This window comes from Callionymus lyra, chromosome 8 (genome assembly GCF_982586985.1).
Source record: "Callionymus lyra chromosome 8, fCalLyr1.hap1.1, whole genome shotgun sequence".
In the NCBI taxonomy this organism is placed as follows: domain Eukaryota; kingdom Metazoa; phylum Chordata; class Actinopteri; order Syngnathiformes; family Callionymidae; genus Callionymus; species Callionymus lyra.
Window position 1 is genome coordinate 10,520,193 of NC_141825.1, and position 24,804 is coordinate 10,544,996.

Genomic DNA, 24,804 nt, shown 5'->3' on the forward strand with positions numbered 1-24,804 from the left:
CAGAAGGCAAGGAGGCTTAAACATAGCAAAAATGCAACAAAAAAAAAGATAAAATAAAACCACTGTGATGCAGGTTTAGGTAAATAAATTAAGTTTTAAATGTAATTTGGTTTGAGTCCAAGTATGTGATTGACTTCAGATCAAATATTTATATGAATGTGTGTGCTGTTGGTTCTCTGTCTACACATGTCCCCAATCTTTTGGATAAATGTACAAGATAGAAGTATGAGATAGAGATAAGGTAGAGAGCGAGAGAGCGAGAGAGCGAGAGCGAGAGCGAGAGAGAGAGAGAGAGAGACATATAGATGGATGAGATAGAGAGAAAGATGAATGAGATAGAGAAAGAGATGGGTGGATTGATAAGATAGAGAGAGAAATATGGATATGATAGAGATATAGATAGACAAATGAGATGGATGGATGACATAGAGAAAGAGATAGAAGGATGAGTTAGAGAGAAAGAGATGGATGGATGGATTGATAAGATAGAGAAATATGGATGTGATAGAGATATAGGATATAGATAGACGAATGAGATGGATGGATGAGATAGAGACATAGAGGGATGAGAGATAGAAGGATGAGATAGAGATATATACTGTAGATGGATGAGAGATAGATAGAAGGATGAGATGGAGAGAAAGATTGATGAGATAGAGATAGATGGATGAGAGATAGATGGATGAGATAGAGAAAGAGATAGATGGAAGAAAAAGAGAAAGATGGATGAGATACTTACAATTTTAAGCATTTTTTTTTCACATTGATACTGTCACGAAGATATTTAAGAAAAACAATTGTATCCACTGTACTTTTGGATCTCCATGTGCAGCGGTCGGGGGAACTTGATTTCTCCACCACAGCAGCAGATTTGAATTGAGTGGTTGCTCTTATGTCTCAGGTTATTTTCACACTTGTTTGTGCTTTTAAATCAGATTTCACTTTAACATCTTTAAAAATCGGTGTCCGATGCTGTAAAGATATGACTTGAGATTGCACGGGTGGCGTCACCAAGAGTTCTCACTCTGCACCTTATTTTCAAACGGCCTAAATTGACCTGAACTTGATTCAGTTTGTGGCACCTTTTTTTTTTCTCCTTCTCCTTCTTAGAAACTCTAGTTGACAATGACTGTGGAATGACTTTATTCTGAACATGGCTTCGGGGGGAAAAATATTAGCACAACCATCAAGGAGAAAGTGACTCAGCTTCACCGGTCAAACAAAAGAGATTCTTTGTCGGGGCAGCAGACACCGTGTTCTCAGGGGCCGTTCACCTCATGAAGGTCAGCGCGAAGAAACGGGCAAGAGGTCAGAAGGAATGAACGGGAAGAGCGTTTAATGGACAAAATGTTCTGTTCCAAATCAGATCGCTCTAAAGCGACGCAGGGGTTTGAGAGGTTCCAGGCAGCAGACAATGGGGCCAACTGGATCAATATTGACGTTCTCCTTAGCGATGGCCGAGTTGGCCCCGGATGATGAGGCCGTGGACGAGACCTTCGTTGTGGGGCAAGCATTAGTGGTCACGGCGAGGAGGGGGGGCGGGGGGGGGCGCTTTTTTACCGTAAGAGAGCTCAATCCTGCAGTGGCCCGGTTCATACAAAGATCATTACTTCGTCAAAACAGCTACCAGACCACGCTGGCACACGTGCACGCCAGCTCTCGTGGTGGCAAACGCCGTCTACGAGCGCCAGTCGTTGAGCAGTCATGGGAGATGAGGCGAGGAGGAGAATACGTGAAAAAAGTAAGCCGAGCGCTTTTGGACAAGTGACCGTTTATTAGCTCTTACTCCCAACATCACTTACAATTAAGACAGATTCACTGGCGGCGCCTGCATGTGTTGAACAAACACACGTGCACGCACACACACACACACACACAAAAAAAACAACTAAGGCTGGGTTTTCTCTTGCCGTTGTGGGCGAGAACTGCTCCTGTGAAAAATACACTTCGACAAATTTCACGTTGTATCTTCGCTGAAACAACATCTAAATTGTGTTTACTTTAAGTGGTCAATTAATCCAACAAGAGCTTATAAAAAAAAAAAAATAAAAAAAAAAAGAGAGAGGATGTGGGTTGTCCATGTAGTCGGATCCAACTGGCCGGGAGTCAAAACAACAAGGAATACCGCTCCATAAGCTCACCCCAGTGTGGCGGGGCAGGACCGGGGCAAGGGGGGGACAAACGGGGACAGCCGGAGAAGACGAGTTTAAACAAGAGAAACGAATGTCAAGGTTATGCGAGGTGAAGGAGTTTCTAAATGGTGGTCTGTTTCAATATATTCTGGTTACCATTAGTGACCTGGCAGAGACTCGCACACCCCTCATGAGGATATCTACACACACACACACACACACACGTGTTCCTTTCAGAAATAGAAGAGACATGAAAACAGTTGCATTGTAAATCGATATGGATCGGTTCCAGCGGAGCACCACCACACACAAAGAGTTCCCATCAGCGGTGTCTCTCAGAGGCCAAACCAGTTGGTGACCCCGCCTCTCCGCGGGTCAGGTTTCAGCCTCCGTCTATGGTCTTCCATGTGCTGGTCTTGGAGTGACTCGAGTGAGTTCTCCTCGGTCTCCGCCTCGACCTTCTCGGGGAAGATGTCGGGGAAGGTGAACGTCTGACCCTGAGCCTGAAAAAAAAAGAAAGAAAAAAGAATAAAAATGAGTGCAAACGTCTTCCTCTCGCCATAGCTGGTAACTTAAGCGCAGAAAATCCGTGACTTTAGAGTCGGCTCACCTCCTGAATCGTGTGAGATGCTTGCTGGGGATTTTAGGACATGCATCCCCCCCCCCCTCAACGTTACTTTCACAAGTTGTACAAATGGTCTCCTTTTTTTTTTTCTCTCCTGGCATTCAATTTCACCAACTCTCGCATCTAATCCCTCGTCTCTCTCTCTCCATTTCTCCAGGTCTTGATTTATTTAGGAGGAAAGGATGGTATCCATTATTTATTCCATACCAGTCCATCTCTGGCCATAGCTAATGCACCGCTGGCCCACCGTAGTCTGTCGGGCTCGCTGAGGAGTACAGTTCACTGAAACACTTGCACACTTACACGACAGGTCAGCGGGTGCAAGTCTCGACTCGTATATTCTCACTTTTTATGGACGCTTACTGTACTTCTTAGCCATCGTTTTTTAAACGTCTTAGATATTGGCGCTCGATGAAAATCCATTCTAGTCCCGGTCAACGGTACCGAAGGTAGATCTGCAGCTACTACTGCACACGTGTCAAACTTTATGAGGCCCATCGAACTTTATTTAAAAAAAAACAACAACAAAGTAGCTTAATGTTCATGTTGACGTGATGACCTATGAAGATACCAGAGGTTAAGTCAAACTAAGGAACAACAAATGGTCGTCAACAAACATACAGAAACTTCCGATAGCTGTTAAATTGATGTTGACGGTAATAGATGTATCCAAGAGTACTCTAGACCAAGAATGTACTAGTATACAACAAGATTGATCAGACGTACAAACTCTTATTAAAACATCAATAAAAGCGTTTAATCTCTCATTAACTTTTGTTTTTGTGAATTAGGATTTGTTGATGGTTGCACTATGTATGTTAAAGCAGTACAGTTTACACCCTATTAATGCGTAAGTCCAATATACAATCTGGTACTACAATTGAAAACACTGTGTCATGCCTTATATTGCTACACATTATTCAAAAAAAGTCACACAACTGCACAACTAAGGATGAATATATAACACATTTTCACTATTGTAGGAGGAAAAGATTACTTTAAAAAAAGAGTAACACTAATTCACTGTGTCGTGACATATTTTGCTACTTTGTCTACTGACTCTTTCAAGAAACATCTTAAGACATTTCTATTTGTGTGGGTTTTTCCTTGATTTTCTGGAACTCCTGTGTTGTTCTCAGTGTTATCTTGACCTTTAAAGTATATACTTTATTGAATATTGTTTTGATTGTTTAGCGCTTCGTGACCCTGGTCTGGGAAAGCGCTCTATAAATAAAAAATTACTTACTTACTTGTTACAAAAAATAATGTAAAGCAGAGGAATATTTCTCAGATTATTATCATTACAGGAGACAAAATGTGTTAAAAAAAAAAAAAGAGTAATAATGAGAATCCAAAGCGCTAAAATACAAGTGCTTAGATAAAAGTAGCTCACCAGCACCTCTGCTGTCACGGTCTGATATATTTTCACGGCAGGGATAAATGTGTTATATAACAGTAGAGTAGTTTCTGAAGACAATAGTATTTGTGTGTTTTAAATGATCAAGAATGTTGTTTTGTGGACATGAATGAAATGGTTTGGCTGAGATGTGACAACGACTTTTTCCTCTCCGACCCCAAAGAAAATACCGAGAGAGAAAAACAGAATTACCATACGGCATTGTTCAATTCCGAGGGGACGAGAGATAACAGGAAGCTCTTTCAGCTGAAAATTGAGAATGAAGTGGGCTTGAAAAGGAATTTCCAGTAATATTATACTGTTTACACTCACAGTGTTGGAGTTTACAGGAATTAAAAGGAAAGAGAGGCCACACAAATATTCAACTTTTCTTTTTTTTTCTCTTCCGTTAATTGATAACAGACTGTATGTCTGTGTTTCATAATGTGAAAGATCCTTCAGAAATGCTTACTACATATTTTATTTCAATATTCCTTCAGAGAAACTACAATGTTTCAAATAGTACTATCAATCCTGTTACCATATTAAATACCAAAACCACATGAAAGATGACACATTTTATAATAATTAAACACAAACTCTGGTTGTAATCTAAAATAACTGACATACCATATTAAAATAATAGACGTGTGTCATGTTTACTGCTGCGTGAAGGTCAAGGTCAGTGGGTAACAGCCATTTTAAGGCAGCTTTGAGAGTGTTTTGGTAAGTTAACACACTTTGTCACCAATTATTTTAGTAAATTTACTGTATGTTGCGTTTTCTTGAGTCCATGTTTTCTTATCTCTGAATGGAGATAACATATAAACAACATATATTTAAGTTAAATCTTTATATTTTGTGGCAATATATAAAGCAGGAGCAACTCATTTACACAAAAAAAAGGTATGAGTGTGTGTATGAATGGTTGTATCATGTGTACCATTTGTGTGTCCTGCGACACACTGGCGTCCTGTCCAGGGTGTCCCCCGTCTCTTGCTTGAAGGACTGGGATAGAGTCCAACCCCCCGCGAGTGGACCAGAAAATGAATGAAGGAACTATATGAGCACTTTAGGCAAGTATACAAATAAAAATACAGAAACCAAAGTTAGCAAAGAAATATTCTGAAATTGTATTAATTAACATTTATCGATAGAAATCCCCAAATAAAAATAAATAAATAAATGTAATAAATCAAAGCAAATTACCCTTATAGAATGAAAGAAATTAATACACAAAAAAAAGTATATATATACGTATTCATTTCCCTCCCTTAGTTGATGACAAAAAACATTAAATACTGTACATTAAAGTACGTAAAACAAACACATTTTAAGATGCTTTCATGAAAACATATTTATAAACTGTGAGTCAAAAGATTTATACAAATCGCGTTTTAAATACCGTTTTCACATGGGAAACAGTGAAAGGACGGCACGTCAATTTCACAGAAATCCTCATGTTTCTTTCCTCCGTGGAGTCTTAATCTTGCCTTCATCTTTCCAATTGAACTGAACTGTGATCCGAGACGAGGAGCCACAAAAACACTCCTCCCTCACTCCTCTTACGCACATGAACAACCCATTACATCCACAGTTTCCCTCTCAATTGAAAAAAGACGGGGTGGGGGGGGGGTGAAGACTCGAAGGCGAATGTTGTCATTGACTCGCTACCAATCCATCTCACTTTTCCTCTTCGGTGTGTGTGTGTGTGTGTGTGTGTGTGTGTGTGTTTCCTTATTGAGGTCCAATTCAAAGACTTGTCCTGTTTCAGGAAGTGTGTATTTAGCGTGTCAGCCTGTCCAGTGTCACATCGGAGAACGACTGTCAGACTTAAGACCGGTTGATTGGGGACAGCTGTCAAATTAATTTTAGTGACAACAATTTGTTTCACCGTGTTGTTTTCACAGCAGCGAGACTCAGACTCGTTGTAACTTGTACATTTGGTCGGTGAATGCCATTCACCTCCAGGGGAAAAGATACTTTCGCGCACATCTTAGGAATTTGGATAGAAAGTTGGACTTTGTTTTACTTTCTTACTCCAACTTGACGGACTGGGCTGGACCTCACCCGGCCAGTTCTTTTTAAAAACACAGACCGTCTAAAATGTGGATATAGTATCTGAAGACAATCCGCAGCCATCTTGGAAATGCAGTCTCCCGGTTGAGCCAATCGAGAGGCGGAGTTTAAGCAGGAGGAATTATGATTGGCCGACTACACGGCAGACATTTAGCTCAATATGCGTCACTAGTCGAGTTAATCACGCTCTTTATTCAGCGAATTCGGGAAAACGACAGGAATTTAATCTAAAAGGAAAAAAAAAATCAGGATACAGTAAGTGTTTAGGACTCGAGCGCAAACATGTTTTTGAAGCCGTTAAAGTCAAGTTAAAGTTTTTGTGGGTGTGACATTAACATTTAGGATGGTTGCCAAATCTTCCATCACTGTGTGGTACTCTGCTGCTACTGTTGCAGATGGAAAAAGACCATAGTCGACTGGCGACCCTCCTTGATTCCTTCATGGCATGAACAATTCTGGGAGTCCGTGTCGTGTACCCACCACACGTTAGAACCGATTCAGGCTTAAGGGTTAAGGAACAGTTTCCGTCTTACACAGCTTGGACCTTCACTTTGAGAATGACTCATCATCTTTATTTTTTATGTGCACCTAAGATTATTCTATGTTGTTCTGGCAATAAACTATTTTCTGACTCTGACGTACCGTTTCAACTCTCCGAAAAAAACTATAATTTGTGACAAAGCGCGACTCTTGGAACTTGGAAGCATGAAGCCTATGAACTCTGACTGACACACGGAAGAACATTTCAGCCTGTGATTCAGCTCCGCTTCCCATGTGGATGTACTACAGTGGAATGGGGAGGGGGGGGCATTGCATGACCGGGTACAATAATCCTGTTTCCAGCCTCACTGAAGGAAAGATGGTGTAAAACAACAGACGGAAAAAAAAGGGCTAACAATAGAGAGACTGTGTTCTTTCTGGCTGGGTTTGGTCTTCATGAGTTATATGTAGGTGTTGCGTAAAAACACGGTTTATGTTGAAGGAACAGTCTTTAAAAAAATCGACGCGAAGAAATGTGAGCAGGAAGTCGTGCATTATTAATAGGTTTAGAATCAAGTATGAAATATGAAAGTCACAGTTGTTCTTAGGCGTCGACTTCAAAACGCCGGTTCCTGTGCGGCTGAATAGAACATCATGGTACCGTAGGCAGCGACGACAATCTCCAGTGAGAACTAAAAAACCCGCAGAAATGAATGGACTGAAATAGTCAAGGCTTAAAAGTTATCGCCGGATGAGACGCACAACAGCATCTGGGTGGGCGGCGAAACAGACTGGGGGAGCAGGAGTCGAGCTACAAATATAAGAATAAAAACAAAAAGCAGCTTTGGAAGATGTTCACCTCATCTTATTGCAGCTTTGGTTTGCAGTATACTCGATCCCAGGAGAAGCCTCAGGCGGCAAATGAACCCAAGATCTACTCTCTATAAATAAAGAGGAAGAAACTCCACTACAACCACAAACTTTAATAATAGAATCACAATAGAACTCCCCAAGTGGGTGTGTGTTCTTGAAATGTCCAACTGTAACATTGACAATCTGTCTTAACTCTGAACAACCATCTTTTTCTTTTTAAAGATTTACATTATTTAAGCTGCAGTCATTCTGCTTTTAAAATGTAATCATGTATACTTGTAATACCACAAACTAAATTATACAAATACACAATTAAATATCAGATATACACTGTCACATTGAGGACATTTTATAGTCATAAAATATTGAATTATATTTAGCCTTTTAGATACTTTTTCTATTGTCTTTTTAAAAATGAAAGTTTTTTTGAAATGTAAACTAGTCTCGTTGAACTTCTACAATGCTTTAAGTAGAGATACAAATAGCTCATGGAGGAAGCCTGTTTGCACCAATTTAAAAGCTGACTTACCCAGGGACCGTAGATTGATAGTTTACCCAAAATTCAAATTTCACTCAATCTCTGCGTCTCCCCATGTCGACTAAGGGTTGGTATCATTTTCAGAGTTATGTGTTCCTTTTTGAACTTATAGGTAAAAATGTATGTCGATGGTAATATACTGTATATAGCGACCGGCGTTCACATGTCCTCGTCTTTGTCCAAAAAGACACACCTAAAAGCATCCAAAAACCTCCATGGTGCTCTTCTTGTATTGAGGCCTCGACATTAGAAATCATTGCAAAAAAATAAATGAGATTTTAAGAGTATAGTGTAAGCTCCCAGGCTATCATTTCAGTTGCAATAGGTTCCCTCAGTGTGTCTTTTTGGATGAAGATAAAGACAAATAAGGGCTGGTCCCTACATTAAATTGGACATATACGTTTGCCTGAAAATGATCCCACAGTGCCTTACTTAAGGTGCCATTCCAAGTATTAGCCGGCAACATTCTTACCACCACTGCAACGCTACATTTCCCCCATTTTCAATCCAACATACACACCAAACAATCTGCTGGTTAACTTAAGAAGAGAGGGATTTGCACCAGCAAGAGTGAGAGGAAGAACCTACACGGCTCTGGATAAGGAATTAGTACAGTAATAGTCGCACTCGAAACGCGGCCCACTGGGAAGTGGTGTGGAGTACCAGGCTGTGGGTCGTGTGGCTGGTGTGGGTTAAGACATGAGCATTGATGAGGTTTGTGCGCTTAAGTGTGTGAGTTTGCGAGGGAGACGGAGAGGTGTTCCCCGTCGTGCTCACACAGTTGGAGAAGCAGGCGGACAGAGACCACAGTGGTGAGGTTACAGGGATTAGAGCCGAGGGCAACCTCCTGCAGTGTCTGTGGCGAGAGTGTGTATTACTGAACATGCATCATGCTCTTTTTCAGCAACTGTTGCAGACTACAAGAGACCACCGTTTTTTCCTTTGTTGGCCAGTGACCAACACTTAAAAAGGGTTAAGTGGCTCATTCAAATGCAGCTCCTAAGAGAGAGAATTTCCTTTTCTCAACTCGTGTCTTCTGCTGCCCGGTTTGTATTTTTCTTTAGGTGCGATCCTACCCAAACTTTCTCATTGTGACAAGTCAACAAGATATACTTTTCCCTTGTTTTTTTCATTTTTTATTTACGGTTCATTTAAGGTCGTACTTCCCAATTACAAGTGAACAGGGCCCCATAAACCAAAGTCAGATGGACGCACAAGTAGCGGTTTATTGGAAGGATTTTTGGCAAGTGGTCGTCCTGTAAGATTACAGATTTTGGCAGCCATTAAGAAAGTGAATAAAAACAAGTATGATTCCAGTTCCTTTAGGTTTCACCGATCATCGGATTAAAATTGAGTTCCCCTTTTATCCTACCGATTCTGTATGGGAAAAAAATACCTTCTGCGATCAGTCCAGGTCGTTTCCCTTGAACACAGCGCTCACTGGCCAGCTCATGTCAACAGTTGTATCCATACAACCATAAAATCAAACGAGGAAAATTCCATTCAGTTGAATGTTTATAAAACTTTTAAATGGATTTTACATTATGCTCGGTTGAGGTTAAAGCCTGCGGTTTTCTCAAGGGGTTGCTTGGGGACAGCAGCGAGGCAATGAGAGTGAAGCAGATTTCGAGATAGTGGAGGCTTTAGTGCAAAGAAATTGAAATGTCTAGTATTTGATCACGAGTGAGGAGATTTAGTCAAAACAATCTTGTTAAACAAGCGCTTCAGATACAAGTTGGGTAAGTCGAAAAGACAATTTAAAGAGTCATTAGGACGGAGAGTTTCGTACATCGTGGTAGAATAGGTGTCAAATCTTCCCTGAATGATTTATTTGTGGGATTTAAACTACTTTTTTATTCTTCCATGACACTTTTTTTTCCTGCATTCAATCAAGCCCGCCTTACGCCAACAACATAACAGACAATATATAAATAAAGCATCGATTTAAAAGTAACGCTACAAGAAGATGTGTATAGAGGTTGATAAGTCCTCTTTAACAACATCCAAAAGAAGAATTTAAAAGTAAAAATGTTAAATATTTGAACAAATTGATGGACACAAAAATTAGGCGTCCTCATAAACTGATGAGGACGCCTTATTTTTTTTGTTCATTTTTAAAATGCTTTGCAGGACGTTTTTGAAAAGGCGTGTATGAGCTTGTTCATTTAAACATATAGACATAGTAAGCAAATTACTGAACAAATTTACAAGAGTATAAATTAAAAAAGGCATTGAAGATGGAAAATACAAAGCGCATCTTCAATATATTCAACCTTATTTTTTGGTACATACACATTTGGGTTGAATTATTAGTATGAAAAACTAAACATGTTTTTTTTTTTTTTGTTTCTATGACATCTATGAGGTAGACAGCAAACAAACAAAATTGGTTCAGTTTACATTTTGTATTACCAGACTGTATGATTTGAAACTTCTTTTTTTTTTGGTTCTTCAATTTGCAATCAAAGAGACGAGAGAGAAATGTCTCAGGCCGGCAGAGCTGATGTAAGGGAGCAGGCTAGGAGATGAAGCCTGATGATTGTAAACATCTTTGCTTGCCAGGCCCCTGGGTGGGCCAGATATTCACTCTCACTCCATCTTTGTTACACAAAAACACACACACACGTACATGGACTTTCACAAACAGCGACAGACACTGACACACACACACACACTCGATTGACCTTTTCAAGTAGTTTATTTCTGGGTGTTTTTCTATGATGCTGGTCCTTGGATGTAACAGATTTTTGCAGGTACCTGATCTGATAAACATCTATACTAAACACATCTTGTACATCACCACTACTGGTTAACTGCACATGGTGACGTACAAGTTACGGTTTTCCCCCAAATATTATTTTAATGAGCGAGTAGGAAGCACTATCTATTTAATATATTTCTACATCTAAACAGGCGGCTACAACAACAATCCATCACATATTAAAAAAAGGCCACAACACTGAATTAAATATTTGGTGAGAGGCAAGAAAATACACTTATTAAAAAGGTCATTTGCTTTTTATAACACCCGTCATTACAACATTATTTAAAACAAATCTTAACTTTCATTTCTTTATTTAGGCTGCATTTGTTTTGAGAAGCCACCGAGAATAGTTTTTATATTCATATACTGACACTGAAGCACGACAAAGACAACATAGAGAATTAATGGACATCAAACATTATGTAATTTGTTTAAAAAAAAAAAAAAAGAGTTATGGAATGTAGAAGAAAGACTATGTTGATAATTCACTTAGTAATCTGGCTCTAGCAATACACAAATCTCGACATAAATTCAACACAATGAATTTCGATACAGTTGCAATATCCAGAACAAGTTTATAAGAATCAGAATATGTCCAAACATCAGCTTTAGTTGTATACTATCCTCTCGTCCTCAGTCATTGCCGGGATCTTGCGTGGGAATTGCAACACATAAATTGAAAAATTTCGATTGTAAATTTAAAAAAAGAAAATCGAATCATTTCTTTTACACACATATTGAAATATAAACCATAAACGAACTATGTTAAATATAAAATCAAAGGTAAGGTCGAGACAGTAATGTGAAGGTACATTAATATTTTTCCCACACCACCACGTGCATCAAGTCCGTCGACAAAAGTCACAGAATTATTATTATCGATTAAAATCCTTCAATGCGGTTCTCCATAGAATTCCATAAAAATATAAAATGTTGTGATCTTGTTTGCAGATTAAAGACCAGGATTATGACACAAGGTTAACCAGGAAAACACACCATTCAACGAAACGGGGAAATTAATAATGTGCAAAGCTCATTGTGAAAGCTGTCCGTTTATAGATACGAGGATTACGAGACACTTGGGTCAGAACGTATCATCTCTGGTTTCAACTGGAAATAGGAAGGTTGCATCGTAGGGCCCTCCAAACACACTCGGTGTCCAGTGATATATATTCCAATATTTCTGCCCAGAGACAAACGGTGGTATGTGCGGGTGGTGTGTGTACGTTTGTTTCCTAGTGCGTGTGGAGGTGGTTTTCATGTCTGGGCACGTCTCGGGCTTCAGCCGACGACTGGAGACATCGGACCCTGGTAACAGAGCTCTCGGGAAAAGATCATGAGCACCTAAATACATACTCAGCCACCCACAAAGACACTTTCGATTCATACGATCTTGAACGGCACGGTCTCCGAAATCAACAACAACACGAAAAAATAGAAGGCGACGTCAGCCAAAAACCGTAGTTGAATTCATTGGCGGCATAAAGTTGACGCCAACCCTGCCTCGGTCTGTTTCACCTCTTACCTAAACTGCACCCATCTGAACCACCCACCCCCATTACACACGCATAAACAGCTGTTCGCCATCATTATCCCCTCCATCTATGTCATTCACACCCCCAACCCCCACATCGTACCCCCATTTCTTCCTTACCCACGCATGTAAACAACTCCCCCCCCACCACCCCCCACACAATTTCAAGAATACCATCCTCCGTCCATCCCGGCTCCCAACAATCTAGGCTAGGAAACAGACACTGAGACCCTTGCACAAAAAAAAAAAACACACGGTCACCCCTACATGCACATGCAACATAAACATCCAGGCGGTGCCCCTGCCCCCTCTCTCCCACTCTGAGGAATGCAGGGCCAGCTGGTGGAGAAAATAAAAAACGAAGAAGCATACCAAAACAGGAAATGCATCAGCAGGGGCCTATCAGATGGCTTTATCAGGCCGGTGGCAGTCCCGCGAAGAACCCTGGGCGGCGCTGCGAGCCGATTGGCCGATCAAAGTGGCAATTTTGTCATTACGGGGCGAGGGGTCGGGGGTGGGGGGAGAAATCGAGGGAGGTTACGACAAAGCACGTCTGTGAGACAAGTGGAGTTTCAATCATCTCATATGAGATTAAAGACAAAAACTTTGGATTTGACCTAAATTTAATTGTAAATCATTATTCAACACATATCATCATATTGAACACGATTCCCTCATCTCTCATTTATGGAGACACGAATAATGCGATGATCCGACAAGTTGAGAAGAAGAAAAAAAAACTCAAAGAGCCTCAGAATAAGCCCTGAGAAAAAAAAAGAAAAGAAAAAAGGAAAGGTTTGCGTGTGAGATTCCAAACGGGATGGTTAAGAAGGAGCTCTGCTCTCTATAATTCATGTTCTCCCTCCACTGAGCTCTTATGAAACACACACATTTTTATTCAAAAGTGATGTTTTCAAATCAGTCGGAGAACGCTTTGATTGGCAAGAAAAACTTGTTTTATAAGAGTTTCAAACATGTTTCTTTGCGAGTTATGTGATCCCGCATGTGGCAAATTCAATTGTAAACTTTCGCATTACAAGAAATCGACATGAAGATACTCCATTTCCAGAGGTACCGTGTGTCCCAAGTTCTTTAAATCATATACACCTGAGTCAGCATTATACGCGTGTGGTCTGACACCGGCTTTTCAGGTAAAGAGTTAAAAGTTATTAACCAAGACTTAAAGTATAACTGGTGAAATAGTCTTGAAAGTTACCAACAACTTCACAAATCTTGCAGCCAGTGCCTTCCGATGCGTTTCGTTTAAACTTTTTTAGTGCCAGTTAAATACGTAATGAAAAAAAAAAAAGTCAACTTCCGAAGTCAACGAGTTGCGGTGTGTTGCTGGTTACATCATGACACGTTTTGTTCCTGCAGAAATTGAGTGCACATTTTTTTAGGGAAGAGAGCCATCTCCCTTCCCTGCCTTACATGTGACATTGGGCAAGTTGCATCATACTGGTGACTAGTTTTGAGTGTTGCATGAAAAGAAAAAGAATCTTGACTCCTCAATGATGACCGATCCGACTTTAATGGTCCCGATACCGATATCTGGGCTTTGAGTATCGGCCGATACCGAATTTGAGACCAGTGTTAAAATACTTGCTTTTTTCCCCTTATTGTGACGTAACATTTGTTTTTAAATAAAATGCAAAAAGTTAGTTTCCCTATAACCTGAAAGAAAACATAGATGGTCTGTAAAGTTGATGAAACAACATACTAAGAGTGAAACTTTGGGACAAAGTGAACAACCCTGCAAGTGTACACAAAATATGTCCTTCAAAAATCCGTTCACTTCAACACTGATACCTGATCTGACTTTTACAGGCTGGATCGGACCAATATTCAATACCAGCATCGAACCGGTGCATCCCTTCTCAATGACATCCTAAGGAAACTGAGAAAAATTTGTAGTACTGTCCAAAAACTTGACTCTTGTGTTGCACAATTTACAGACGGCATGACTCTTGACTTCCTTCATTCGTTTTAAAATCTAAACATGTCCAAACCTCAACTTTAAAAAGCTTATGGAGCTTATATCCTCTCGTCCTCAGTCGTCAGGGGGATTTCATTGGTTATTTAGATGCAGAGGACCTGATGATTGCTGCCATCTAGTGCGGAGAAGTTTAACTGTGACACAAAAATGAAAAAAAAGTAATGGCAATTGTTTAATTAAATAAATATGATTTGAAAGACCCAAAGCATGAATCTTATTTATAAGAATCTTTTTTTTTTTTAATCTATATTAGAAAAATGTCAAATATGGATACAGTATAGTGAAAAAATATCACCAAACAAACACCCATAGCAACTAACAAAAAAAGCTGAAGTTTTCCTATGAGAAAATGTGATGGTCACAGCTGGGATGAAAGCAAAGAGGGGACAGTGGCGGGAGTTAAGTACACTAATTAAAGCGATAAGCGAGGGTGAGGCGACCCAGGCGAGGGAAGGAAGCCGGCCTGTAGACGCACAGACAAGTGTGTGTGTGTGTGTGTGTGTGTGTGTGTGTGTGTGTGTGTGTGTTGAAAAGCCTGTGTTTGCGTGACTAGGTGAAAAGGAGGAAGAGGGAGGGAAGGAGAGCGGGAGCCATCAGGATCCAAATAGTTGGAAATAATAAAATTCCACACAGATAAGCAACATTTCCCCCTCGGCCCTGATTCAGCACCTCCAGCTTCGACTCAGACTGTAGATCGGAACAAGGAAGAGGTGGGGGGGAAATCTGTTTGGAGTCCCCCCCCCCCACACTCCTGCATCCCCACTACGTGCCCCTTCTCAAGACCGATCCCAGGCAAGTCAAACATTATAATAGATAATATATATATATATATATATATATATATATATATATGTAAAAACCGTTTAGGATCAGATGTCGAGCAATAAAAACCTAAAAACATTGAGACTAGAAAAGGGCACAGAAAGACAACCTGTGAAGCAAAACGTTGCCATCTAGTGTCGGCGTTCTGTTTAAGCGCAGTCGCAACTCATCTGCGTTTGCCACTTCCTCGGCTTGTCGTGGCTCTTGGGTACTTTGTCGTCGTTTTGTGGTTCAGGCTTCACAGTGCTTCGGAGATGCAGATGGGGAAAATTAGCAGTTTACATGCCGCTACCGCATGCTCTTCAGCGACGGGGTTGAAACTCAACTTTTGTCGACTCGTCGTGCGGATATTGTATCGCAACGTTATTCAGAGGGAAATGGCAACTTGGGTAAAGGGTCGGGTATTAATGGGACTCGCACTTAACAGCACAACCTTTATATTTTGAAGCTTTTAAAATCAAATGAACCATTTTTTAAATTAACCTTTAATTTATTAACGTGAATTCTACTACTGACGTTTCATGTGTCTCAGCACTAGATGGCAGCGATCATCAGGTCCTTTGCATCTAAATAACCAATGGAATCCCTCCGACTGAGGACGAGAGGATATAAGCTCCATAGGCTTTTTAAAGTTGATGTTTTGACATTTTTAGTGTTTAAAATGAATGAAGGCAGTCACGACTGCGTCAAGAGTCATGCCGTCTGTAAATTCTGCAACACCAGAGTCAAGTTTTACTGGTATTCAGGAGGATCGAAACATAACCAGAAGATTGTCATCGCTTGATTGCGTGTCGGCAAAACAAGCTGTTCAGTTGATAACAACACACTCGACGTGGTGACAAACACCTTTGTCCATCTGTGCTCACCCGTCTGTTAGCGAGTTTACACTTATTCGATGAGGATTCTTCTCGATTCTTCGTGAGATCAGCTTTTGTCCACGCACGGTGGCTTGGATGGTCTTGCAGTGGGCCACGTTACAACCACACAAGGACGACACGGAGACACGAGGCGAGCTCGGATGACTACAACATTAGTCAGGTTTTGCACAAATCATCAAGCGGCGTGAAAGGTTAGACGTGAGAACAGTCATGCAAGTGCCAAGGTGTACCAAGCATTGTGCAACACAAAGTATGACCCCCTCCCTTCCCTCTCTCTTGACCACTGATGAAAACAACTTCAGGAAAAATATCTGAGATTCCTTTCTTTACACAGATATTATCTCTAGCGTGATGTCGTGTGACGGAGTACTTGTTTGTTGCATTTAACAAAATCATAAAAGCTTAAATAACAAACTAAAATTGAAGTATTTTCAACATGATCCTAACGTGTTCTTTTCTAGAATCTAATATGTATTGTTACACGGAAAGTCTCTCCCCCTTAAGCTGACAGACTATATTATTTTAATAACATAAACATACATGTTAGGTAGTGGTACACCCCCTTTTGCCAAATTCTAATTTCCTTTTCTTTTTATGAAGGAGTGGGGACTCAAACAGACTGACACCAATTTCTGCCCACTTCGCCCTGGCAACTAAAATACACAAAAAAAGTAACTAAGTAATAATAACATTGAACAACATTGTTAAAATATTCAATTTTTAAATAAAAATGAATAAGGACTGTGATTCTCGAGAGTTTTTTGGGGGGTAATTGGTGTATTTGGATTGGGTGGTCATGACTATGTCATAATGCTAATATAAAAATACAAAATAAAAGTAGTTGAATCAGAAGGATGATGTAACACTGCATATTTGTTGTTATATATACACGTGTACACACAGATAATTTAATCATCAGTTTACATGCTTAAGAATGTTAATTTGTAACATACATGGACAGTTTTTCATTATAAAAATGTCAGTAATTATTAATCACGAACACTCTTTAAAGAGCATATAAAAATGATCTGTAAATAAATTGTTATGCAAGGTAAATTTCTGCTAAAGATGTGCTATACATACGTACCATTCAACCAACCATCATTTACTATTCAGTACCATTCACAAACACTCTGGCAGGACATCATCCCATTCACGTTTTGGCAGTGCCAGCTACTGCACTCTGATCCATTCATTGCACTCAAGTGTTGCGCCTTGGCACCATCCCTCAAAGCTTATGCTGCTATGAGGCGCCCGAGGGAGGAAAGCTCATATTTAGGATGAAAAGCACACCAGTCTTTAACCCACATCTCAAACTACATTTTATTTTATTAACTCATTTTTGCAACAAATCACTTTTGATCAAATGTTTTCCCAGCTGGCCGATCACATTTCCTCAGATTTGAACAAGTTCTGCTAAAAGCAGGTAGACGTGGTGTAGATAATCTACTTTGTGTGGTAGAAGAAAGGAAAACCGACACACAGGGCCCAGGGTTGGGGGGAAAAAAATCCTGCCCACACTGGTTAAAACATGGCATGGAAAGAAGGGGATGTGAAACTGTTACACATATGGCAACAGGTAAGTGGTTCAACATTAACTCTTAATAAAATAAATCAAATGCCACACAGTTGATCTTACTCCACTCACTGAAAAATGCACTTATCTTTGTTTTTTTATGTCAAAAGATGTGACGCTAACATCAGCCTCTTGCAACATCAAATAGGTGGAAGAGTATGAGTTGACTGTGAAAATCTAAAATTAGTGTTACCGGAGCATAGCGACCAAAGTTTGTTCCCAGCGGAGCATGAAAGCCGTCTGACTCCCAGCAGTGCAGTCTCACTGAAGTGTGGCCAAAACTAAGAACAGTCTGATAGCCTTAAGACTTTTCTACCACTGCTGCTTTTGTCACTGGACTACCAGGACCACCACTCTGGATTAGATCCTCAGTCGCCCCCCCTAAACTCCCCCCCCCCAATGACTGTGCCCCATCTCTGGACCCCCTACTTTGGCATGACTCCATCATGCCCTTAGTCAACTCCCCTGCTCACGGCTACAGCTCCTCCCTCACACATACACATTTTCCCAGACAGAGTGAACATTTCACACATGCAGACACAATCTTCCCCCCCCCCCCGATACTGGGGTCCCCCCTTAAGCCAGAGGAAAATAGCCGTCACGGAACCCCGCTAACAGGAGGCCTCCCCTTAACCACAAACCAAGAGTTAGGAATGAGTCGGAGGGAGAGGGAGAGAGAGAGAGAGAAAGAGGTAGAGAGCAAACCTATTACAGCTGCAATATTAGCTGATGGAGGGAGCAGGAGAGAGTGAAGGAAGGATGAGGGAAGAGTGGGGGACCACAGTGTGCACGTCGACCCACAGAACACTTTCCCACATGTGGAGTCAATTAGAAACAATCTTGTTTTGTACCCACCAGTGCAAAAGAAAGAAGGGTATTCTGGGGCTATGTGTGTGTTTGTGCGTTCACAAAAGAGGTAGGAAAAGGAGCGAGAGTATGTTTTTTTCCCCCCCCAAAAAAAACTGGAGGCCGGATATACGGTTTATACGCAGCCTGTTTAAATACAGGAGCCTGCATCCCAGCGTCTCGGCCTGCTGTTCACCCTTAAACCAGCATAGCTAAGTCAACCACTAGGTAATTGTGACTGAAGAGTAAATGACACAAAGATAAACATTCAACCCTCCAGAGTTTTCGCAAGCATGAGCGGTGCACATGGGCCAGAGAGGCGTCTTGTGCGAGGCTTAATTCTCGCACCTATCGTGGCGTATCGTCTCGGGTGGCGGAGGCATCACTTGGAATCCACGGGGATTTGTTTACGCACACTAAAAACAGGTGACATCTTCACATCGCTAACCATGCATGGGTTGATCTTGACGTCTTACAGATTTGATTGACATTAGTGTTCCTAGGTAAGATTAGCACTAACATGAAAAACAAAAAAGGTAGTAATGAATCAAGTTAAAATGAAAAAGTGGTTGCGCTATGTAATAGTTAAATAGTTGTTTTTCCATATTTCGACTAAATTTCTCTATCAGAACAGAAGAACAAGACAAAAAAAGAGTCGCTTTCTTTGTACTTCTGCATCAAAAGGTACATAATAGCAGTGTTTTTTTTTGAGGGAAAGGTTTGTTGGTATCCAGGTGGGGGAGACTTCAAACATAAACCTCACCTCAAACACCAGGTGTGACCTGTTGTTGGCCAGAGTCAATAAACACAAAAAGCAATTGAAATCAAAGATTATATTTATCTTTATCTTATCTTTATTATTTAAATATATTTAACAATTGATTTTTGTCAATAAGTCAAGGTAGAAATTGCATGCACAGACCGAGTTCCTGGACAGAAGGCAACTGGACTAAGTAGAGTTCGGGGAAATTTAAACTCTTTTTCTTTCCATCCGTGGCCATGAAAGGCCCTTTCAAGACGAGCTACATTAACGCTTAAGGCTGCCCAAAAACCCAAGAGTGTCGAAGGATCCATCCCACAATAATTATTGCGCAGATAGTGATTTGCATTGAATACTTGACAAGACTCCCTGAGCTAATGCAAAAACGGATACAGGAGTTTGAGAAAATAATGTGTTTTTGGTTACTCACCAGCTGAACATAAGCCACCTTGTAGTCGGGCTTCTTGACCTTCTGGTTCATATGATTCTTCTTCTTGTTGGTACCTGAAATTAATAGATGTTTCAGATCTGCATGGATTTCTGAACGTCAATTTTATGCATGTAAAACGCTGAGGGCAATGAGGGAGGTTATCCAAATACATATTAGTTTTAGACTTTTACTCAATTATTGATTGTCCAAATAAGGCAACACTCCATACAATTGCATAGTCCCTTTTCACAATTAACATTTGTTAAAGCCTCGAACACAAGCAGTCTTGTTCAATAAGGTTTACTGTTCTCCTCAGCAGTAAATCTCTCATGGCTCCATATGGTCTCAATAGGGTTTATGTAAGATGGTGTTGAGGTTATTATTTGGTCATCTGTAAGACAGTGTGTAGTATTTCATCTTGAGAAATAAAGCATGCCATTTTCCATGACAAAAATAAAGCAAATCATCTTTAATTATATCTAGGGCCTTGAGTAATAAATACTTTAAAATAATGGTTCCCTTGGACATATTTAAAGGCGCTACTAGAAATGAAATAAGATACACAAAGGAACCCGTGATTGAGAATATTCTCTCCCTAATGAATTGGCCAATGACATAGATTAGCAAGAATTGACCCCCAAAAAAATGACAGATAATGACCAAACAGTAATGTTTGCCTCATAACTCCAATCTTAACAAGACTGATGGTCGAGTCAACAAGCCTTTTGAAAAAACACCATTGGCATGGGAACAGTTTACGACATGAAAAAAGAGGGGAAACATTCCACTTCAGCGAGTAATTTGTGCTTGTGTGCATACGTGTAGCTGGTTATCACTAGCCACGCAGCACTGTACTCTGGGAAAGCCCTGAGCAGGGTTGTAAAACACCCCCACTGGTTCCCCTCTTGAGATGGAGGCCTCTGTGTGGGTGGGAGACATACTGGAGGTATCAGGGTGTATGCATGATCATTATTAACTTGCGAAGGATAACCACTGGGAGATATGAAAAGTGGAGTTTCATCGACTCCTTTACCAAAACATAAGGGACGTGAAGACAAAGAGTTCATAGAACGCTCGCAAACGCTAGCACAATTTCTCCCACTTTGAGATTGCGGTTTGGCAACCAGCTATCGCATTACAAATCCCAGGCAAGAGGGGTATCCATGGCAACGTCTTCCAAAATACCCCTGCTGCCCACAGTAGTAAGAGAGAGGGTCGTTTGAACCCCTTTACGTTCCTCAACTTTTTCCCTGTCTTCACACTGCCAATTGAGTGGAACTCCCAACATAGACAGGGATACCTTCTATGACGCACATAAGAAATCATAGGGGCCCCGAGACGCCCTTTCTTCCCGATCCCCCTCCGTCAACTCACCGCTGACTGCTTTCCTTCCACACACCCTCCTGAGGGGCTTTCTTTTTCCCCTAGCTTTTAAAGACGCAATCCTAATAAACACCGTTAATGGGTCCTCCACACTGTAGGCTAAGCTAAGATAGGCGCCTCTTTCCACCTTACTTTTTCCTCCCTTATAGCCTCTCCAGTGGTAGAAATGGTTCCTTGTGACTCTTTACACTCCAAACAGACCGGGGTTCACGCCATTTTACACTCAACGAAACCAGATGAAGTTACACCGTGAAAGCGGAAATTTATAGACTTGCAGAAACCCCACATAACTATCCCCCTCTCACCGAAATTAGGACCCATCCTTGATCTCCGGTAACAAGTCGAAGGAGGGAAAGGATTTGTGACAGATTGCAGTGCAACGTGGAGGATAGTGCACCTTCAATAAAGGATCGGTTTTAATGATGAAAGTACATTTGTTTGAAGGGAGCATGGGGTGCCCTGGGACATCTGGAGGCTCGAGTGCTGTTGCAGCAGATTCTCAGATAAGCAGCTGTGTGTGTAAGATGGAAAGGAGAGCCAGGCACGCTAAGCACTACAGTAACTATCCACTGGAAAACACCCCTTCCACCGAGTGTCAATTGGAGGGGCTGTCTCTGCTGCCAGATGAACCCCATTATAATCAACCACCTGGTTGCAGCCTCAAGAAGGCAGTACATGAACTCTTATGGTGAACAATTTCAAAACCATACTTCACATGACCACCAACTTACTTTTCTTAGTAATATGGGTTAATATTCATCGAACTCAGATCGTCATATTTCACTTTTACTTGGGAATTGAAGTTTGATGATGGATACGTTTGCCATGTTTTAGTTTTAAATATGTGGAAGAACAGCTTTCTTCAGTTGTGCAACACAAAGACACCTTGGCTAAGCAGAGGAAACATCTTGAAGTTTTTTAAGGAGAGGTGAGTGGAAAAGCAGGCATGCTTACCTGAGATACACAGAAGGTTCAAGAGGACTTCATAGATTAGATAAAACTATATGGATTTGTTGGTAAAATACCTTTTGGAAATTAGGGATGAACTAATGCTAAGTGTGAAAGTGTGTATTTTGTCATTCATTCCTTTCTTTCTTAATTCTGAAAGAACAAGAACACATCTAGCTTTCCAATCATTAATATGATATTTTTGTTAACCTTTTAATGCTGTCCCTACATGGCCCTCAAAGATGTAATGCCCTCCCAGTATACGCTACGTGGGCATTGTCACTGTCCATCATTGAAATTTAAGGTTTGTTCTTTTGCGTTTATCTGAACACAGAATTGATCTTCATAGTCTTTTATAATCCTAGTTGGATGTTGTCATCGTCTTAGTTATTTGAGCGTTTTCATCAAATATCTCATTACCATTACTCTTGTACAGTCTTTTTTATTTTAAAATGCAGAGCACTGGGTTCATTGATATGTTCTGGGACAACAATACATGTTTTCGACTGAATAAAGTTAACTTCCGAGGATAGTGTTTTTAATGCCACACAGTCTAGCTAGCTGGTTTTGAATGTTTGAACTCACCAAACTGTATCCTTGTGCGAACTGCACTCACAGGAACATTATAGATCTTCTCCAAGTAGTTCTTAACGTCACACTTCGTCATTCTAGAGGGAGAGAGAAAGAGAAAAAAGTGGTTAGCTAAGGTCATGAAAGGCATTCAAAATCAATGTTCCTTCAAGACTGAATTATTGAATGATGATGGTACACGTGTAATCCTAGTGTCCATGAAACATACTGCCCTTACATTCCCTTTGCCGACCAGACAGTATAATTCCATATGGACACAAATTGTGAATTATCTTCTTTACCGTGAAGGGAAGACAAGAAAAATGTGAGTGTCAGTCTTCATGCAATTAGCAGTCTGGAGGTATCGATCGCGCCCAATGAAACCCTACACAGGAAGTGGGCCTGGCACCAAGTGATCCGGTGGTCCAGCCCAGCTGAAGCTAGCCCACTGGGCATCATTTGGAACGGATTGGTCCGACCAGAGGAAGAAGAGGCTTTTAAAGGCAAATCAATCTTGTCAATTAAATTAGCCTGGTACATCACTTCCTAAATGCGTCTGACAAAGTGCTTAATAGCGACGCTGTGGTCTCACAGTTGTAGCTCGGATATGGCGGCTTTCATCACCTCCTATGTATCGTTCTTTTTTTTTTTTTCTTTAAATGTTGAGGCACACAGTTTTTATTACAGCAATTGGTAAGACAAACATTTGCATGAGAAAATCCCATCTGTGGACACAAAGAGTCTTTGTTCAAAGAATGATGTAATGTATGTTCCATGCTGTACAAACAATCACCTTTTTTTCTCTGTAATAGGTTAAAGTCTGGCATCGTGGACAGTGATGTGGGCCTTAAATACCACATGCTAATGGTGTTTATCAAGTTACAAAGGCTTATATTTATAAAAGCTTGCTAAAGCTTTCCACAATTTATGGAGCTATAGAGCAGAGTGAGTTTTTTTTCTTCTTCCTTCAAATAAATTAAACTAACTTTTGCTCGGGAAACACTCCATCATGAGGTAACAAGGTCACCGTTTGTTTACCTCTGTCATTTATTCATTCCAAATTTCAATCACGTGTATTTTTATGCACGATTCTCTGCTTCCAATTGGCACCGCTACCTCCTCGCCGTCTCTTCTTCGTGCCAGGTAAATGTGAAGCAGCGCAGAACGACCATGGTTACATCACATGCAAAGACTTATTGCGCCGAAGTCAGATTTTTCCTAGAAAGTGCAGGAAGAAAACCGAGCGGACGGTAGGAAAGTGGCTCCGGACTACAAGGTCTCCTCTGGATCATTAGCAGGGGAACACTGATCCTGATTAATGAGGAGAACATTTTCTAAATCCCTGCTGCCTTTACCCTCCAATTATCCAACCACCGCAAATGTTAATGAATGTAGAGCGTACACAGACAGTCACTAACCCTACAGGTACTGCCAGATCATTTTTTACTATTACACATAAAGACAAAACAAATTAATATTCGATAAAATGTGATACAGTGGTTAATAACAGAAGTTACTCCATGAACACCTATAGTGTCAATATTCAGTCAAAAAATGGAGAGTCTTCTCCAGTTAACTTCCTGCTAAATTGTTGATTAGAATTTTTGCTAAAAGAAAACTCTCCAACTGTATGACACAACTGGAAACTCTTTTTTTTTTTTAATGCGGTTTGTGAGAACTAAAAACATAACCGCATTGTAGTAATAATTTTGTGCCACACGAGGGAGCCAGAAACAATACTTTAGAACCTTCTTATTGATGCTTTAAGTCGAATAATTCAGAAAGATATGGAGAACTTTGGACATATTGATAACTTTGGCTTTTTTGATTGATCAATGCCGCTAGCTCATTGTAGGAGTCATTTACATTCCCAAACTCAAGATTAAAAAGTCTTTGTGACCAAACTTCTCAGCTAAAAAAAAGAAATTTTGAAATTGATTTATGACCGTTATTGTTTAAAGGACATTCAATTAATGAATGAATGCGTAAATGAAAAGGTTGCCGTTGCCCTTTCCATTCATTTGCAACCGAGTATGTGACCATCATCCCTTATGTGGCAACCATGAATTCTTGTATGAGGTGCTTTGAGGTCGCTCGCCCTCTCCAAATGTGACTTGGCAAACACTTGAAAGGCTTTTAATGTGGCCTGATGTTTGATAGAAACTGGGCTGGTT

At 40.5% G+C, this 24,804-nt stretch overlaps 1 protein-coding gene across 1 annotated transcript in view; it reads right to left on the reverse strand.

Annotated features, from left to right (window-relative positions):
* Positions 1 to 1,754: 1,754 nt before the first annotated feature.
* mrpl23 (mitochondrial ribosomal protein L23) overlaps positions 1,755 to 24,804 on the reverse strand; it is a 29,398-nt gene continuing 6,348 nt past the window's right edge. Inside the window, exons 3-5 of the mRNA XM_087796697.1 lie at positions 22,646 to 22,728; positions 19,730 to 19,803; positions 1,755 to 2,635 (exon numbers count right to left, since the gene is read on the reverse strand). Of these exons, the coding sequence (XP_087652823.1) occupies positions 2,468 to 2,635; positions 19,730 to 19,803; positions 22,646 to 22,728 (325 nt within the window). The 3' untranslated portion in view covers positions 1,755 to 2,467. The remainder of the gene's footprint in view (positions 2,636 to 19,729; positions 19,804 to 22,645; positions 22,729 to 24,804) is intronic.